At 35.5% G+C, this 21,538-nt stretch overlaps 1 protein-coding gene across 1 annotated transcript; it reads left to right on the forward strand.

Moving 5' to 3' along the window:
* Positions 1-1,390: 1,390 nt before the first annotated feature.
* On the forward strand, positions 1,391-21,536 carry LOC138306949 (zinc metalloproteinase nas-14-like). Its single transcript, XM_069247539.1, has 15 exons — positions 1,391-1,584; positions 5,593-5,695; positions 7,990-8,098; positions 9,085-9,167; positions 10,198-10,318; positions 10,628-10,697; positions 11,192-11,395; positions 11,764-11,899; positions 12,863-12,985; positions 15,445-15,579; positions 15,987-16,136; positions 16,414-16,671; positions 17,722-17,928; positions 18,312-18,437; positions 18,856-21,536. The coding sequence occupies exons 1-15, from the start codon at positions 1,552-1,554 to the stop codon at positions 19,044-19,046; spliced, it is 2,049 nt and encodes a 682-aa protein (XP_069103640.1). The 5' UTR covers positions 1,391-1,551; the 3' UTR covers positions 19,047-21,536.
* Positions 21,537-21,538: the final 2 nt, after the last annotated feature.

Here is a 21,538-nt window from a genome sequence, read left to right on the forward strand (position 1 = left end):
ATCTATATTATCATTATTACAAAACAAAACAAAAATAAAATAAACTTACATAAGAAACACTATTTTGTTATTGATGTGTCATCCATAAACAAATTGTGCAGTATTTCACCAGCACACAGTCTCAGTCGTATTAAATCAGAGCGAGACGTAAATACAGCCATTCTGGACATCGCTTACTATATTTTTATTGGTTAATAACTAGTTGTAAATTTATTTCTAAATTTTCAAAATGTTTCAAATCAAAGTTTTGGAGAGGAAATAGTCGTGTTAATCTAGTGTATACGACTAGACTGTTAACTTTGGCAGTTACGATAACGAAGCGCTAATCTACACAACTATAATCTCTTACGTTTTGGCCATTTCACAAATACTAAAAATGTGTAAATAACAAAAATATGGCTTGATAAGACACACAGCCTGCCTTGCCATATATATAAAACAGGATGATTTAATAACCTAGTTATACCATAAACATCAGCACTTTAGGATAAAACCTCTTTAAATTATTTACATATTTAGAAATAGATCAAATACTGCCAAAAAAACTAGCACTGCCTAGCGTCAATGTTGAGAGACTCGCTGCGTACAGACTCCTGATGGTGGTTGAACTGTTTACAGACCACGGCGCTAGTATTGATGTGCAGAAGTGTTCGGTTGGGTGAGTCAAAGTGGCCTAGACAACATACTTATACCGACTGACCTTGTAAAGGATCGTTCTCCTATCACCATGACATCACTGCTATATCAGATGTGAAAACATCCCCCAAACCAATTCCGACTTAGATGAATAAACAAAGCAATATATACAAATATATAACCAAATTACCGATTTCAATATCAACTTGAAATGTATTCAAAAACATGTATATCAGTTCTTATTTTTCGTTTGTTATGTTCTGATCAGAAATATACAGCAAAGGTTTCGATGATAGAGAGATAAATATCAACTATGGAACAATTTTTTTTTGTTCTGCAATATTTGTATTAGTACATAGGCCTTTACATAAATAAACACACGCACGTATAATTATATAACTCACCCTCATTAGGTTATATGTAACATTCAATGTAATTTCAAAGATAGCATAGCATGTACCAAGTAACTGTATATTTGAGAGGGTTTGTTATTGTTTAGTACTGTTGCTTTGTACAGTGTTGTCAGCGTTTCCGGTAGCCACATTGACTGCTGTTCCCGGAAGTCACATTCATATTTTTATATTATTCGTGATAACAATATATACATTTTGATGAGCAATTCTGCGTATACGTAGGTATTATCTAAATATAAGGGCCTATTATGACATATGACATTACGATCGGCGAGTTACCCCTATGGCGCCCCTTCCTGCTGGCCAGATGATGCGGCTGCTCACTCCCCATCGGATGTCTATATAAATGAAAAAGTTTGATGGTGAAATTAAACAGTACATATTAGTAGGTACACCCTACAGTAGACTAAGATAGTTACAACAGTACTGTATAGAAGTTAAGCTCAGGACGACATTTGAAGGTGAACATCGTTACTAAGTGAACGTTTACGGGTTGGTCACCATGGACACATTCTTCTTGGCAACAGCGATCACGGTAAATTCATTTATAACAATTTGTTTATTACATATGTTATCTTTTTATTTTATATAGGTTTAATACCAAAAAAACTGAAGCTAGAAAAATACCATTTAATCATTTTGTAAAGATTTGAACATGACCATGCATTAGAAACATAGATGATTCTATCAAATTTCAATCAAATTTTTCCCAAGTTTAAATTCATTTTTATATAACTTGGCGGTTTATTACAACGAGTACACACTGATTTTTGTGTTATAGCTCTATAATATAAAATATCTTTTCTGGTCCTTAAAATTCGCTATAATTCCGTTTTCAAAACTTTTAAGGATTTTTTATTTTATAAAATCATTACACATTTGTATCTGAGGTTGATATTACAGACTATGATGTTATTTTTACAAAGTACTTTATATTTTAACCCAATGAAAATACTCGTTACTATCAAGATTTATGATTATTTTGATTGTTTTAATATGCGTCATCAACAACTATGCAGCGTAGCTTTATAAGTTAGGCAGTATATGCCTATTATAACCATACCTCTCAATGTTTCTTATCATCCAATTGTTTCCGTGGTTATGTATAATACACTAGCCGCACTGTAACGTTTAGTTTCGGAGGCCGTGATAATGTTAATGTGAAATCATAGGCACTCTGTTACATGTATATATGTCCGATTAGAGGCAATGTTAAAGTTATAATACACCTCATACTATTAACTAATATTTATACTAGTATTCAAGCGATTTTAAATGTTTCAACATAAATGTATTGTTTTCGAATATATTTTGTTGATAATGTCCAGAGTAATAACTGTTAAAGCGCTAGCTGGAACCATGATAAAGACAAAGGCCTTTGTGATTGGTCCTAATAGGTACTTTATGGCCTCTATACCATGTTTATCTATCTAATGAAAATGTAAGGCAATAAATAGACTTTATGACTTGGAAACTATGCTGCACGTGGCAGAGAGACAATGAATGTATGAGGTTTGCATGCGCGTGACCCCTCTGTGAAACATGCCTACCTATGAGATTATGTAATCTTCGTATAATAGGACAATATTACATCGCTTGAGGAAACTTTAGCATCTTTATAATACTTTAAATCAAAACGATACCAATAACCAGATCGTGATTTAGATATTGTTTGTACATAACAATATAAGATTCTACACGAACTGTGTTATATGCTGTGTGGAAATATCCCGGTATCCTTTGTTAGGTTTAGTCTATTAGATTCACGTCCCATCAATGACCATGGTCTTTTAACAAAGGTCTCCCATGTCTGCAGTGGATGTATGTTTGTTTTTCGAGACTGCGGTATATCAGTGTTTTGCTTTATTGTTAAAGTGCTCTTTTAATAGTTATATGGTATTGAATAATGTCACTCAACAAACACACCTTATTCGGTCACATTATACTGACAACGGACAAACATGGCATAGGACCTCCAGTGTCAAGACTGATGTGATTCAATCGGTATTATCATAAATGCTTAAAGGCCCATTACCCTTCCGGAGCAAAATATAAAGGTTTCTTAAAAAAACATTAATAACATCAGAAAATGCATACCGATGACCTAATATAAGGTTACGACACCAAACATATGCAAGATTTCCTGCGTAATATATGAAAACATTTGAGAGTCAATTCGCTGTTTTGCCGTCTGGCGCAATGATAATCACCTACAGCGCGGTACTTAGGACGACGGCGGGAAACATAATACGACCCGCTTTATGAAAATAAACATTTTATTTATTCTAATCAAATCGTTCAGAAGGTGATGATAAATGTAGTATTAACGGTAAGCTAATAACTTTTGCAACTCTACAAAATTATCGATCTTGTTTTTCATTCCCATTTTAAAAATTAAAAGCCGTTTCGGAAAGGTAGTGGGCCTTTAAGACAAAGAAAATTAATATTGATCACAAGATAACAAACCTTATAAGAGAAAATGCATATGACAGAATCTTTAGCACTTCGCTGTTACCTTTTGGTAATGTTTTTGGAATGGCTCTTCTTAAATATTGTATATCAATATTTATCTGTTTTGTGTGGTTTTTCATACTCTGATGCTCCTTTAGTCCTCACTAATATTAAATATATATTCATGAGTGAGAACATCGCCATATGAAGCGTTTGAATCCCTCATATGTGATTTATTACACAAATATTTAAAAAAAAAATGGGGTTTTTTTTCATTCAACTGTCCGTTTCGAAAAATTGTAATCATTGAATCTTGTGTTATATGGATCTTAATGTGATATTAAATCGAACAAATGATGATTTAGAGAACCATATGCTGTACTCAATTAAGCGGGTTTTTTTTTAAAGAATATGCACATTTGCTGCGGTATATGACCAGATCTTTGTAAGGTCAGCTAGAATACCTGATAAAAATATTGTATATTAAACATATTTCTATTACTAAGTACATACTGGTCATTTACGCGGGACAAACTTTTTGCAATTTTAACTAAAAAAAGGTAATTAAATTTTAGTGGTTTTACATTTTCGCGATCTGGTTTTCAGGTTATATATTAGTGAAACATTTCTCAATATTTCACGAATCAAATTTTGGGGATCATAGCAATGTCATACAAAATCGCGAAAATAACATCCCTCTCGAAAATAACGGGCTATACGCTATAACATTAGAATTATGGATTTCAAATTATGATTTCGTTGGTGCATTTTATTCTATGTGGATGAAGAATTAGGCCACTATGTCCGGACTCTGTGGGCTCACACCCACACCTCAATTTGATTGTTAAACATTTTTAACTCAGCACATTTAGCCACACTCCAGTTGCCGCCCAAATTCCTTGTTTCCTATCCAAACAACGGTTCTGCCAAGATTATCTCACTTAAAAGTGCAGATGTAGCTTTTACTAATTCGGTGGATCAAACCAGTGTTTTTATAAAAAAAATGAACACAAAATTTAGCTGATAGTGAGTGTTGTCATACATATGTCGGTAACGTTAGGGATGAACATAGTCTTGTTACTTATCTATCATCGAGGTTATACAGTCACACTGACTGAGCAGTATTCCTAAGTTTGACTTATCGAATGACTCGGTTTCAATTTAAACTTCGTTAAAATGTAATTAGATGTTACACAGCCTGTTCCAGTTCGAAAATAGGGGTCATTTAACCTACATTATAGAAGATCTAAATTAGTTTGTGAAGTTAGTAAATTCTTTGCAAACGCCTTTTAGTTTTACCGACAAAAAATCATGAAGCACATGCTGAATTGAAAACGAGGCGCGGTTAAACATTGCGGAAGTACAACAATTTTTAGAAGCACTAAAAATACAGAATGCGGGAAAATAGCACATGTAAATAACACTTAGTCTAGTTTCTCTATCTTCTACTATCGTAAACTGTTCATATGGTGATCATTGTCGTCAAATAACTTGCTCTGTGTTGACATTTAAACCAGGAAGACATATGCGTAAACTGTGTAGCATTTTTGTTCGACATTTTTTAAATATGCAATGTGTCGATATGGAACTATATAATAGTTTATCTTCTTACCATTAGAATAGATTTCTTGTCAATTTGTTAACAAATGTAGTTGAGGTCTATGTTATCTATTTTTTTTTTTTTTATTTTTTTTTGAGAATGTTTATTTTTATATATTATGCACGATGTTCACTTACAAAGAGCTGTGAAATAGTTTGATATTTTCCTTTTGTTCACGGGCATGATGTATAGATAGCCAGTATTTATATATATAGACATTTCGTTGGAAAACTTTTGTTTATGATATATCATTAAATTTACAGATTTGGTCTAATAACCAGTATATATAGATAGATGGATAGGAAAAAAATACAAAAACATCCGTAAATTTCCAGCAGCTATGGTACATTATAGTCGGTATTCTGAGACACTTTGTAAAACTAATTCTATAAAGTGTGATTCGTAATTGTCCAGGTATGGTATGGTATAGTCGGTGTTTAGAGATATACAGTAAAGATTATTCTATTAAATAGTATCTGCATACATTTTCAGGTATGGTGTGTTATATTCGGTGTTTATGGCCAGTTTGATAGGAAGAGGCGGACTGATATGACACTCGACCAAATTATATCCAAGACAATGGGAGATAACGAAAGTGAGTATTGTCTACTCTGCATTTGTATGTTACAGAGTTATATGTCCTTGTGGGACGATAATGATTGTTACGTCATGTTTTCACACAAAATATTGACATCACAATCGATTCCCTACCCACAGGGGACAATTTCATATGCAATTTATACTCTACCTGTATACATTTCATTAATTGATAATTTTTAATTATGTATTATGTATAATACAAAACATTAAATATGGGTGTTTCGAGAAAACTAAAAACATGATTCTTAAACAAAATTGATAAAAAACAATAGAATTAATAGATAGATTATTTATTTACCTTCTCTCGATCATGCACTAAAACCATAAATATTAGAAGACTGTATAACAAATAACACATGGTATACATCCATATATCATCTTCATACTCAACGTTCTGGCAGGTGCTTTCTGATAAAATAAAATCTTTAACACAATGCTATATAACTAAATGTTTTTGTACTGCCAAGACGTGTGGTACTACTATGGGTCGGGGTGGTGGCCATGTGATCGCTCTGGTTACACGGATGGTGCGTTAATTAACCTATATTTCCCGCAGTTCAGGAGCAACACCTGCGTAAAAGTATAGGCTTAGGATGAATAAGGAAGTCCAAAGACTTCCTAATGTAATTTTCCTTTCGTTCCAAAAAATAAATAAGATTGGCATTTGCATATTAAAATTGAAATCATGTACAACATCTAATAAATAAAATTGTGTTGAGAAGAATATTTTTCAAATCGACAAAAAAATACATTTATTATAAATGATATATTTCATGTCGTGTTATGGGATATAGATATATTTATGTTAATTCTTGTTTTCACGTGTGTATCAATACATAAGCCAGACCAGCTTACACTTGTAAAATATTAAAAGGCCAATTACAGGATATTTTGTCTCTTTCTACAAGAAAATTGAAAATAACTTGTATCTGCAATAAATATAGCTATATCCAACGTCTAAACATATGAAGAAATGAATTGTAACTGAAATCGGGATGTTCCCGAGTTATGTATGTTCACAATTACAAGTTTCTTGTTCGTAGTGTCAGCTTAATATAGCTTAACATAACAATATAGTGTTCAAAAATAATCATCACTGAAACTGGTACGCAATTCGGAATTTATTCATTTGTTGACTGAGTCATTACCACAAATTATATTAAAAGGTGCTATGTTAAAAAAACGACATTTGATTTGGCCATCAAATTCTTTAGAAGTTAATCCTCTTAAGCTGACCAGGATTTGAACACCAGAAACCAGATGTTTTCCACCGATACCCATCCCCAAATCAAATCCTCATTTCGGAAACAAATATGACGGGATCCTTTTGAACTAATATCTGCCCTTAAAGTACCACATTATCGGTCTGTACGGATGAAACAATACCCACAACTAGATATTATATAGAGCGTGATAAGTGTGAGCGTGCGGTATGCAGTGTATGCACGCGCTGTAACGCATTGCCACGTGGTCTACATACTGAGTCATAAAGGATAGGATTCACCCAATTAACGTTCATTGTGATGTTTCCTTATCCTAGGTATAAGCTACAAGAATATCAGTATAATCAAAATTAATAAGCCTGCAGTAGATATGAGCTCTTATCTGTGGTAAGTAGTGTTGTCAATGAAAAGATTGAAATCTGAAGGTAGAATTCAGAGATTTACTGATATGTTAGACATGAAAATTCCTTCCAACGGCGATGTGATTATGCAAACAATGTTTATTTGTGTTGACATTCACATTCGCTAGAGTAAAAAAATCTATCAATTACCGAAATTGTTACAAAACCGTCACAATTCTACTCAAAAACAACTGATCATTTGCATATAATTTTAAAGTAAAACACGGTTAAAGCGATCCTTTTTGTACCTTCAAACACACTTCGTTGTAAGCATATTTCGTTATACACATTTAACAGGCACATGTATCTTATAGGAAACTTGACCGGAATGTAAAGTGTTATATCATAACCATAAATTCGTTTTCAGCTTGTTTAACTGTAGTAGTCATTTCCAACCACAATGCATGTTTCAAGGTGTCTATATAATGTGATTGTGTTGGGTGTGTTGCTCGATGTCTCTGGCGATATGCTTCGGTGAGATTACACTATAAGAAGTACAAGAGTCCCACTGTTATAACGAGATACAACACGCATATATCACAGCCTCCCAGAAGACATTCACACACGCATGACCTGTTGTTAATGCAACGTCACAACCAATAAGCCAACCAAACGTAGATATTCTTCAGGGACACTATTGAAATGCGATCTATTTTTATTTTCAGTGATAGCCAATCTGGTACAGATACCTGACGGTAAGAAGCTGGCAGAACTCGACTTGATGCTGACCCCAGAGCAGTATGAAGCGTTTTATCCGGACCACAACAAGAAAAGGTCAGATATAATTCTATGGAATTATTTAAATTTGTAGGATAATTTTCGTTAGAGTTTTACGCCATTACACCTGCACCACATGATAGACCAAACACATTGACATGATGTTGTTTCTTCATTCATCTATTGAAAACCATATGTGTTGATGAATTGAGCTATGGAAATCATTTAAATGGCTTCAGATGACTTAAAAACGTTATTTACAAAACAAAAATTATGTATTGTAAAATTATTGGTTTATTTATGCCTTATGTATGAACAGTTGGAAATAAATCTGCAGAAATCACTTTAAAATACGTAATAACACTGTTAAAATGTTATATGGAATTGTTGACCACCATTTTGTTCATGGTTTGACCGTATGCACTTATTGCATTTCACTTATGATGTAAATAATGAGTTTTGATAGTCAGCTCTTATTTGTACCTGTAAAATTATAACCTATTATAAAGTTATAAATTATAAAGTACTGTAATTCTCAAAATGTTAGTAACTTTTGGTGATGAATAACATATTAAAAGCTCATCTTGATTCGTAAGTATGAAAAATACGGCGCGTAAAACTTTAATCTATTTAGTCGAGAACAAAATTCAACATGAACTTTCCTGTAATACGACTTTATGTATGTCAATCGGAGATCCTTATGGCTTTCTGACTGTATCCAGGCGGTAAGGAACAGTAGTTAAAATACGTCCTGGTTATTATGAATATCGAGACATTAAATATCGCTGCATATTATTTCTCATTGGTGTTTAAAGTCTGATAATCACTTCACATACCCTTTTTAAAATTTTATGTGATCCATCTCCTTATATTGACAGTGATATGAAGCCTCAGTGTTCTAGTTAAGGTTTAAGTGATAAAGAAAACTGTTACAACAGTTATGTACGGATTAAATTAAAGATATATCAGCAAATCATAGAACTGTTTGCGTACATATATTTGTTATGTCTTTTTATTAGATAGTAAAATGGTTTAAATTTCAGGAAGAAGAGAAAGGCAGTACGTAATACTGTTTACCGTTGGCCGCAAGGTGTGATGGTCTATGATATCAAAAACGGAGTATTCAGTACGTATAATATTTCATTCAAGTAAATCAGGTCGCTATATTACTATACTACGTGTTTTATTTTGTTTTATTCTGAAAGTACCCAGCTAATAGGCTTTAAAGCAATATTTCATATGTTAAGTATTAGGAACAGGCCAATCTTTCAAACACTAAATTTTGTAAATTTAAAGTTAAACGTTTTTTGCTTTGGTATTTACCTAATTAAGTGACACATTCGGAAAAATATTCATATCCTCCATATTATTTCATGGCCCACTACCTTTACGAAACGGCTTTTAATCAATGTAAAACAAGACCGATAATTTTGTAGAGCCGCAAAATTATTAGCTTGCCGTTAATACTACACGTATCGCCATCTTCTGAACAATTTGATTAAGATATATAAAATTTTCATTTTCATAACGCGGGTCGTCTTATGTTTCCCGCCGTCGTCCTAAATACCGCGCGGTAGTTGACTTTCACTGCGCCAGACGGCAAAGCAGCGAAATGACTCTCCACTGTTATCAAATATTACGCAGGAAATATTGCATATGTTTGGTATCGTAACTTCTGATGTTATTAATGCTTTTAAGAAACTTTTATGTTTTGCTCCGAAAAAGATTGTGACTTTTAAATGTTTCACATTATCATATGATAGTATAGTCTGTTTTTGCCTTTTACAGAGTTTTCAGCTCTTGCGGGTTGGTACTGATTGTTATGTCATATTTATCTGGTATAACGCCGTAATATGTGCTCACAATATCCTGACGATACAATCGATACCTACCCGCAAGGGAGATAACTATGACATATGCGAAGAGACAATATACACCTAGTACTAGTCATCTTTATATTTTGTCTATAGTGAAGAAATACACAACCTAGCTAGTAGTCGTTATGTCTTTTAAAAATTCGGAGCAAATACATTCATACAAACGAACTAGTGTGGTGTTATTTAGGCGAAAGAAGTACACAACTTAGTTAATCATAGTTTTGTGTTTTAGGAATTGATGATGAAGCTGTTATAACAAACTATTCTTAAACATTACAGGTAATGAGGACATCTACATGATAAAGGTAGCAATGAGAGAATGGGAGAAATACACCTGTGTGCGATTCCAGGAAAAACGACCATCAGATGTTAACTACGTCCTGTTCAATGACGGCTTTGGGTAAATTATCTCATATTTAGTGAAACTAGCTATCGATCGAAAAGGATCTTTTTATAATGAGTTAATAACACATCCTCTGGAGTTTTATAAATAAATTTTCTAATTGTAATTCTCATAAGGGCATCTTTTGTTTCTATGTTCTAATTGTAACTCTCATTAGAACGTATTTTGTGTCTATTTTCTAATTGTAACTCTCATTAGAACGTATTTTGTGTGCGTTTTTCTTGGTGCCACTCTCATAAGAACTTATTTTCTCCTTCTTTTCTCTGTGTAACTCTCAGTTAAGCTTATTTTATCTCTCTTTTCCAGATGTAACTCTCAGCTTGGTATGACGGGCAGAGTTCAGCTCCTCAATCTAGACGCTAATGGGTGTAGATGGGTGAGCAAATATATCTTTAATACCATATAGCAGGTGATTTGCGTGGAGGTGATATTTTTGCGATTTTGCAACACAATTGTAGTCATGAAAATATATGTAGTGGTGAATTCATATATTCTCATTCCACAAATCATAAAATTTTAGTTCGTGATAAAAAAATCCAATTGTCCCGAGTTATATGAAAATCGTTAAATATTTTTTCTTGCGAAAAGAGGTTATACGTAATTTACAGCCGAGAAAGTGGACGGGATAAGCCAAGCCTTCGGTCTGATCCAGGCGCAAGAGCGACAATCAGAGCCAATTTTAGTTATTTGAATATTTTACAGAAATAACTTTACCTTCACGAGAAAAGCCACACTCTCGGTTGATTCACAAACGGCCAATCAGAGAATGGTTTATACATTTGAATTTGATACACGAGATATGTCACGCCCTTGACCTCATTCACAAGAACCGGCGACAGATTTAACTATATCAACTGTATTTGTTCACAGAAAGGATTGTACCTACACGAGATAGGCCACGCCCTGGGCCTGATTCACGAGCACCAGCGACCAATCAGAGACGGTTTCATCGAGATCATTGGTAGGAATGTAGAGCCAAGCATGTTGCAGTGGTTCAATAAGTACCCTCCCGGTCAGGTGAACGCCTACAATGTGTCATACGAATACTCATCAGTCATGCATTACGGCATCACGGTAAGTACACGTACCCGTGTAGTTTACATGCAGACAGGAATTAGTTGTGGCCAAATATACTCATGCTCTGTGCACTACTATAACGTTAGGGACACTATATCACAAAATGCAATAAAATAAAGCTTGTTGATAGACGGCTTCGCAAAGATTCACTTATGCTTTTAGGTTGTTTTCCGAATCTACCATTCATTATTGTGTTCAATGTTTCTTTTGCAAAACAATCGTTTTACAAGTATTTTTTTTTTATTCCATATAAAATCTTTGTGCATTTTTTCTTTTCCTGCAATTGAATGATACATAAATTTAATATATGAAAGGAAGAAATTTAAAGACAATTATAAAACTCCGTTTTGGTTGTGCCAATACAGGCCTTTTCCAGAGACGGTCGCTCCCAGACGATCAGGGCTACCCAGCCAGGTAGAGAGGAAGAAATAGGGCGTGTGTGGCAAAAGGAGCTGTCCTTTACTGATATCGAGGCTGTTAGCAACATGTACGGCTGTAACGGTAAGCTGGCACTCTTTAAATGGAGTCCACTTGCGGGTTTGTACCACTTGTACCGGTACGGACCTGCTGTATCTGTAATGGAACGCAACTGTGTCATTTATAATTTTCATATGGATGATACCATATTGGGAAAATCCAAAACGTTAGTATGTTATTATATGACTCGTACTGGACATTAGGCGATGTCGTATCGATTCAACACAACTGGTCGAATCCACAAAAGTAACGCACGGTATATTTTACACGAATAAAGTAATTATACAGACATAAATTCTTTCAGTAATGTGCACAATCGTATTATTTACAAATGCCATACAGTGACATGTTATAACAGTTTAACTCCCACATATAGGACGATTTTAATGCCTTCCGGAGAGGTGACAAAATACAGTGTAATATATGGTATGGTGATGATTTACTCTTTTGATTCATTTTGTATTCGTCACACCTATATTTTTTAATGTGAGAATATGTTATTTCATACCTAGACTGTATTATGTCGATTATCTTTTGACTGACAATTATCATTTCGAGTAGATATTCAAGCTTTACTATTACACAAGAGAAGATCAATCGGGTTAGTATTTTATAATATGACTCGTACTGGTATTCTATGTCAGAATTCAGAGCATTTTAGTCATAGAATTATTACCAAACAAATTCAAATCATACTAACATTGTAGCCTTGTTTTGTCTATAAAAATTCAAAACATATATAGGCATTAATCACACCTTAGAAGACTACATGTTTTAGTATAACAATTATGGAAATAACAAAACGAAACAAACGACTCATGACAGATTAATACGGACTTTATTTCACTCTCTGTCATTACTCTTCAAAACCACAAAAGGAGAGGACACATCGGTAGAGGTAGTTAGCTGTTGTAGTGCTATCATGTGTGTCGTTTGATGAACATTCAGGAATGTCATTCATTATTACTAAATTGTGCTTCCTATCAGATCACTGTGACAAAGCGAGTAAGGTCTGCGTCAATGGAGGATTCCTAGATCAGCACTGTGAATGTCTCTGTCCAGACGGAACCTACAACTGTGAGCAGGGCAAGGTCGTCAGTGGGGACCCGTGTAAGTATGATACATACCATTGGGTGTAGGGCAAGGTCGTCAATGGGGACCCGTGTAAGTATGATACATACCACTGGATGTAGGGTAAGGTCGTCAATGGGGACCCGTGTAAGTATGATACATACCACTGGGTGTAGGGCAAGGTCGTCAATGGGGACACGTGTAAGTATGATACATACCACTGGGTGAGGGGCAAGGTCGTCAATGGGGACCCGTGTAAGTATGATACATACCACTGGGTGTACGGCAATGTCGTCAATGGGGACCCATGTAAGTTTGATACATACCACTGGGTGTAGGGCAAGGTCGTCAATGGGGACCCGTGTAAGTATGATACATACAACTGGGTGTAGGGTAAGGTCGTCAATGGGGACCCGTGTAAGTATGATACATACAACTGGGTGTAGGGCAAGGTCGTCAATGGGGACTCGTGTAAGTATGATACATACCACTGGGTGTAGGGTAAGGTCGTCAATGGGGACCCGTGTAAGTATGATACATACCACTTGGTGTAGGGCAAGGTCGTCAATGGGGACCCGTGTAAGTATGATACATACCACTGGGTGTAGGGCAAGGTCGTCAATGGGGACCCGTGTAAGTATGATACATACCACTGGGTGTAGGGTAAGGTCGTCAATGGGTACCCGTGTAAGTATGATACATACCACTGGGTGTAGGGCAAGGTCGTCAATGGGGACCCATGTAAGCATGATACATACCACTGGGTGTAGGGCAAGGTCGTCAATGGGGACCCGTGTAAGTATGATACATACCACTGGGTGTAGGGCAAGGTCGTCAATGGGGACCCGTGTAAGTATGATACATACCACTGGGTGTAGGGCAAGGTCGTCAATGGGTACCCGTGTAAGTATGATACATACCACTGGGTGTAGGGCAAGGTCGTCAATGGGGACCCGTGTAAGTATGATAAATACCACTGGGCGTAGGGCAAGGTCGTCAATGGGGACCCGTGTAAGTATGATACATACCACTGGGTGTAGGGCAAGGTCGTCAATGGGGACCCGTGTTAGTATGATACATACCACTGGGTGTAGGGTAAGTTCGTCAATGGGGACCCGTGTAAGTATGATACATACCACTGGGTGTAGGGTAAGGTCGTCAATGGGGACCCGTGTAAGTATGATACATACCACTGGGTGTAGGGCAAGGTCGTCAATGAGGACCCGTGTAAGTATGATACATACCACTGGGTGTAGTGTAAGGTCGTCAATGGGGACCCGTGTAAGTATGATACATACCACTGGGTGTAGGGCAAGGTCGTCAATGGGGACCCGTGTAAGTATGATACATACCACTGGGTGTAGGGTAAGGTCGTCAATGGGGACCCGTGTAAGTATGATATATACCACTGGGTGTAGGGTAAGGTCGTCAATGGGGACCCGTGTAAGTATGATACATACCACTGGGTGTAGGGCAAGGTCGTCAATGGGGACCAGTGTAAGTATGATACATACAACTGGGTGAAGGGCAAGGTCGTTAATGGGGACCCGTGTAAGTATGATACATACCACTGGGTGTAGGGCAAGGTCGTCAATGGGGACCCGTGTAAGTATGATACATACCACTGGGTGTAGGGCAAGGTCGTCAATGGGGACCCGTGTAAGTATGATACATACCACTGGGTGTAGGGCAAGGTCGTCAATGGGGACCCGTGTAAGTATGATACATACCACTGGGTGTAGGGCAAGGTCGTCAATGGGGACCAGTGTAAGTATGATACATACCACTGGGTGTAGGGCAAGGTCGTCAATGGGGACCCGTGTAAGTATGACACATACAACTGGGTGTAGGGCAAGGTCGTCAATGGGGACCCGTGTAAGTATGATACATACAACTGGGTGTAGAGTAAGGTCGTTAAGGGGGACCCGTGTAAGTATGATACATACAACTAGGTTTAGGGCGAGGTCGATGGATTGGGTGCTTGTCGACAACGAGTAACTGATGTTTGTAAAGAATCCTTATCTAACATTCATTCGTGATCAGTAAAGAAAGTCAAACATTAGCATCTGAATCAAAAGGAATCTTCTACGAGTTCGGAAAATCGAGATTATGGAATAGTGTATTATTCAATGCAAATCCGTGGGCAAACCCATTGCTCTCTACTGCCGTTTAAAACACCCATGTACCACATTCAATTAATGCAAAGTTCCAAATGGTTTTACTTTAATTATTCATGCCCTAAAGTCCTTTTTAGCCAATTTACATTGTATTTCCATAAATTATTTTAAAATGTATTTTCTATTAGCCATACAAAGTTTCATTCATTTCGTATATATACATTATTTGATGCAAACCGTATTTGATTTTAAACAAAAAGATTAGCTCCGCCTGCCATCCTATCCCGATATGTATTATTCACTTGTTTCGCTGTTTTATAAGGTATAATTAATAAATTTTACTCAATACGGGTAACATGATTGCTTCATTTATTCCTACAGCCTGCTTCAACGTTGAAAGCGACTGGCACTGTACCATTTGGGCTACTCAGGCACAATGCTCTCTTAACCCAGACTTCATGAATGACAATTGCCGCAAGGCTTGCGGTCTGTGTGGAGTCCTGACACCCCTTGGAGGTACGTATTACGGGTCAAATAGGAATACAAATCGGTTATATTTTTGGTAAATGTGAATGAAGAGAGTATGACTACTTTTACGACGATAATATGTAGAGGAGAAAGTGTACATTTTTACGACAATGATATTTATAGGAGAATGTGTCAATTTTAACGACGATAATTTTTAGAAGAGAATGTGTCTATATTAACGACGATAATTTTTAGAAAAGAATGTGCCTGTTTTACGGCCATAGTATTTAGAGGATAATGTGTCAATTTTACGGCCATAGTATTTAGAGGAGAATGTGTCGATTTTCACGACAATATTATTTAGAGGATAAATAGTCGATTTGTACGACGATAATATTTAGAGGCGTATATTTAAATTTTACGGCGTTATATCAATCGGTTTTGTATTGTTTCAGGCGAGGGAGGAGATTGTATCGACTTTTACGACGATGACGCCTGCAGGAAGTGGAAGGAAAATGGTGACTGTATCGTCAACGAAGAGTGGATGAGACGAGCATGCAACTCCACCTGCGGTCTGTGTGACAGCAATGCCAGCCCACCCGGAAGTACGTTACATTGACGTATTGAAATGAAATCCAATACAAATAAAATAGCACTGACAACTGCTCAGATGACATGTGTCATGGCAAATTATATATTAGTTGTTGGTACTTAATAAAGATTTAAAAAATAAGAGCAACTAATACACATCCTTACTTTTACCGTGAAACTTTTTAGTTTAATTTTTTTTTGTGAAGAAAACCAACAAATATATTTTGCGAATAAATCTAGATCCAGTGGTTTCCTAATTGAAAGACGATAAATTGTTTTCGTGTATTTTAGCTGACTGTGAAAACCGACACAGTAGCGATACCCAGTGTGAAGAATGGGCCAGACAAGGAGAATGTCAGATAAACCCAGGCTGGATGCCGGATAACTGCCAGAAAGCATGTCGTACCTGTCCGATACGGCAGGGCCCTACCACGCGTAGACCACGTGTAACTCCGACTCCACCTCGAGTAACTACCCGCCGACCCACGGGCAGGCCTACAGTGACCACTCCTCGTTACACCACCCCTACCACAACCGCTATGCCCAGAGGTAAAATACCTAGTTCACTATTTACAATTTTGATACCATACGTTTGTGTTGTGAATATTCTTTTTTATATTGATATTCCCTGTGAACAGAGAGTATATCGTCGCACATGCCATAGTAAATACATTTATCATTGAAATTCTCTAAAGTTATATGTGCCGTATTTTTCATAGTCACGAATCAAGAAGAGCTTTTAATATGTTATTCAATTCCAAAAGTTACCAACATTTTGAGAATTACAATACTTTCAATGTATAGGTTTTAATTTTACAAGTTAAAAAAGGACTGAAAATGATTTTTGGCAGTACTGCCAAAAATCATTATAATAACATCTTCAGTGTAATGAAATGATTACATACGGTTAGACCATGAAGCCATCTTGTTGTCCACAATTTCATTGCACACTTGTACAGTATTATTAGTAATTGTTAAGTGATTTCTGAAGGTAGATTTCCATCTAAACATGTATAAGGCATAAAAAACAAGAATTCCACAGTGCATAACCTATGTATTCTAACTAACGTTTATAAGGCATTATATATGTTTGTCTGTCCTTTTGAATGATTTTCACAGCTTTATTCATTAAAACTTATGGTTTTAAATAGATAATTGAAGAAAAAAAGCATGTCCAAATTTTCGACCAGTTCCGGCTAAAACCTTTCAACCAATCAAGACATATCTATATGTTCTTTAGAAAAATCATGCATGGTTTTTGGTAATTTCGTTGTTGGATCAAATTAGTTCGTGAACAGAAATATTCATAATTCATCTTTTCTGTTTCCATAGCAACGAAGTTAACAACGAAAAGTTTATGCCATACATTAATGGTCAATTCTTTCTTTTTTTCACCTAAAATAATTCATTTTTTCATCCAAAACTGTTTAGATGTCCCAAGTGTGTCTAAATGCAATTGTAGTATAGCTGCAAAACTATCGCTATGTCCTGTGTCAGGAAGGGGATATTGTTACCTGATCAGGTTACAGCAGGCGATATGTATGTCAGTTAAATTTAATTCATCCAGGTTATTTAAATAAATTATTTGTCTTTTGGCAGGCGACTGTGTGAACCGATGGCCAGACAATGACTGCGAGCCTTGGGCAAGGGGAGGTCACTGTGATATTAACCCTTCATTCATGCATATCAACTGTATGTTAGCATGTGATAAATGCCCTACGACTACTCTTACGCCAACCAAGAAGACATTGCTAACCAATGAAGATAAAGATACCGACAAGGATAAAGATACCAATACCAACGACAGTAAGTCTTTCTTTCCTTTTTTTGATTTTTTTCTTTAGTTTGATTTAAACGTTAATTATCTTTAACTTTTACTTAACGCCAACAGAAGATTACATTTAGACTGTTGAGCTGAACGCATAAATATGATATTCAACCTTTATATGATAGCTTTGTATTGTTTTGATGTAATCAAAGGCGGAATTATTTTAACAAACTATTGGTAAGAACAAAATACACATTCAATGTACGATTCTAGCGGTGTACCAAATTAATATTTTGGAAATGAAACATCGAAATATTATGCAATAAGTATGAGCTAAGTCAAATAAGTTGAATTGAACAAATAATGAAAAAAAGGCATATAAATTTTCGCTTCTCTAATGTCTGTTGGTGGTTCATTGTAGATATGTGCATCAATGATCCTGACTGGGCTCAATACTGCGACGACTGGGCCAATCACGACCACTGTAATATAAACCCTGGATGGATGAAGACATTCTGTACCCTATCTTGTCGTGCCTGCACAGCACGTAAGTTTTTAGTTTATCACACCAATATCATCTGGGTTCTATGAATACAGACATTACAACAAAGCTTCTGCATCATCAGCAACCTGTGAAGGTTTCTACATAATTCAATCTTGCTTGTTAGAATAACCAAACAGAATAATGATCGGTTTACGATCGTTTGAACATTTAGATCGCTGTAAGACCGTTATGTTATGAAGATTCAAGAAGTAAGGTACACACATTCGTGTTATGGTAGTAAGTTAGAAGTAGTCTGACGAGAAAGAAAATCACTTGAATCGCATTGACGGATAAAGCACAAGTTAATTTAGCAGTCGCGATCGGTCGTTTGATCGGTCGATGTCTTTGTTGGTTTTTATATATATAATTTGGTAGTGTATTATTCTTAAGCAACTGTTAATACAACATTTTACTCTTTCAGAATTACGTCAGGTTGCCAAGCGACAAGCAATGGCGGAAGGCGTCATTTACGACGATGGTTCTATTAAAAACGGGACGAATCCATTTTCGGACGTGGCTCCAGCACTTGGCACTGAGAACAAAGCGACATCTGGGAGATCTGCCTTTGGACTTTTCATGGTAACGCTGGTCTGTATCCTCCTGGGTCACTAGGTCGCCAGTAGCAACTGTGATAACCGTTAATGTGATCTGCATCGTTATGCTATTGATGTATCTGTGTCTTGTTATACATCAGAGCAGATCTGTGCTCATCTGGTATTGCTTTTCTTTAAGAACAAAACTTTTCTGCACTGTGCTCATCTGGTATCGTTTTTCTAGAACAAAAATTCTTCTGCACTGTGCTCATCTGGTATCGTTTTTCTAGAACAAAACTTTTCTGCACTGTGCTCATCTGGTATCGTTTTTTCTTTTAGAACAAAACTCTTCTGCACTGTGGTCATCTAGTATTGTTTTCGTTTTAGAACAAAACTCTTCTGCACTGTGCTCATCTAGTATTGTTTTCGTTTTAGAACAAAACTCTTCTGCACTGTGCTCATCTAGTATTGTTTTCGTTTTAGAGCAAAACTCCTCTGCAAATTAGTCTAGTGGGTCTTTGACTTACCAGCGTGCTAAATACCTATGTGCAAATTTTTATCAAACTATCGACTTTCCTCTTGCATCAAATTCCATTTACTAAGTTCTTTTACGAAGCGTTTCAAATAGGGAAGTCTTCCCAAATAGTGTTTTTCACTTATGGTCCTAAAGAATAGTCTTTGTTTCTGTAACGGCTCATTCTGTTGCATTTCAACCGGGGCTTACTTCATCTTCGCTTCTAGAAGAACACCTTTTTAACAAACTGGCACATTTTTTTCTGCTCTACATCACTCAGTGCATCTTTTGTCTAAGAAACATCATATTGTGTCTTAATAAAGAAGTGGATTTATTTTATCTCCGCTGGGTTTTTTTTTTTACATTTCTAATTTGTTATACATTTCAAAAGAAAAATCAGTTAATAGCTCTTATTTCAGTTAGCATTCTTTAAACTTCTTTCTGATAATTCCTAAGTCATAACCCGTGCCTTTTCGAACTTACTGACACGTTACTACATTATAAATTCATTTGCATTCAATCAATGTGTAGCCTTTTTATGTTCTTGTCTCAGAGAGTGATTTTATTACTGTCAACTGACTGTGATATTGTTAATCTATTTTTTGTACATATTTAAACACATTTTAACACATGACATATTGTACAAATTACGCTATATTCATGTTATACTAAGTACATCCTTCTCGTGTAAGATCACTATGTATAATGAGGACATGTTGATGACGGATTAGAAACCAAATTTATGTATAGTTAACAAGATATTATTCACCATGCGACTCAGGATAAATCAGCAGCAAAGGGTACATTATCATGACTGCGCAAAAGACTTTCTGTGTTTGCACGAGATAGAATGTTATTCTTAAACTACCCAAAATATCCGACAGTTTGTATGAAAATATCATGTTTTGTGTGTATGTAAAATAAACGTGTCATATAACTCTATACTTTTATATTTCTACACATATCTAAAATTTGTATATGAATTTTCTACAATGTATGTCAATGTCTTAAAGATTTATGAATATGCATTAAAATTTACCTTACTTGTCAGATATAGTTTTCTCTCTCTACCCATTGATTGCCCCCTCTTTCGATATCGTAATTATATAGTAAGCAATCTAAAATTACGACTAACCTGAATTATTCTATATTATGGCTATTTCTACAATTATCACGGATGTGTCGCACATTGGTGTTGTTGTAATATCACTAAGAATATGAAATTGATACTATAACATGTTTATCTTAATTATTACCGATGTAAAAATAAATTTTCTGCCTAGAACTTATTATCCAAAGTACCCTTATCATTCTGTAACTAATTTTAGTTGGCATGAAGTTCTACTGATAACGAATTTGATATACAGTGTATTTTTTGTGTTTATTTTTTTACCGGTGATTTACATTTGTATATTACGTTATTTATTTTCTACTAATTTTCACCTTTTGGATATTATATATTGTGTCGATTTTTTCGGATAAATAAGGCTTTATTTGCCATTACAATATGTATATCCATATTCAATTTGACAATCAATCACATTTTTATGTTGTTTTTAATGTTATTGAAATTAGGACAACAACATATCAGCCAATATTACTTGATAATTTGTGAACTTTATAAGAAACTGTAAACAGGCACTTTGGCATTCGTCATGGAATGATAAACCCCTTTATATTTATGATCTCTGCAAATATGAGCATGGAAAGCCTTTCATTTACAAAAACCACCGTCGTTCATTAACAAATTACGCACGTGTATATTTGATCCTTGTTTAGATTGTTTTTTATTCATATATTTAAGTTTAAGATTCACTCCAGCATCTTTCATCGTATGCTACAAAGGTAAAATAATTCAATGTCAAACAAACATGGTCCCATCAAGTACGAATCTTTTCCGTAGTTTTGATATCATTTCATGTGAACAAGGGTCTCTATGTAAATAAGGTACACCTGTGCTGATTGTTGTTATGTCCTATGGCACGTCTGTCCTACAAGAATGAAATGGAAGAAATATTTGTATATTTTTGTGAATAAAATATTTATACAAAACAACA

This window comes from Argopecten irradians, chromosome 14, assembly GCF_041381155.1.
Source record: "Argopecten irradians isolate NY chromosome 14, Ai_NY, whole genome shotgun sequence".
Lineage (NCBI taxonomy): Eukaryota > Metazoa > Mollusca > Bivalvia > Pectinida > Pectinidae > Argopecten > Argopecten irradians.

Coding starts and splice junctions, on each gene's coding strand:
- LOC138306949 (XM_069247539.1), top strand. CDS start 1,552: ATGGACACATTCTTCTTGGCAACAGCGATCACG. Junction 16,672..17,721: donor CACAACCGCTATGCCCAGAG/GTAAAATACCTA, acceptor GTCTTTTGGCAG/GCGACTGTGTGAACCGATGG. Junction 17,929..18,311: donor AGATACCAATACCAACGACA/GTAAGTCTTTCT, acceptor GGTTCATTGTAG/ATATGTGCATCAATGATCCT.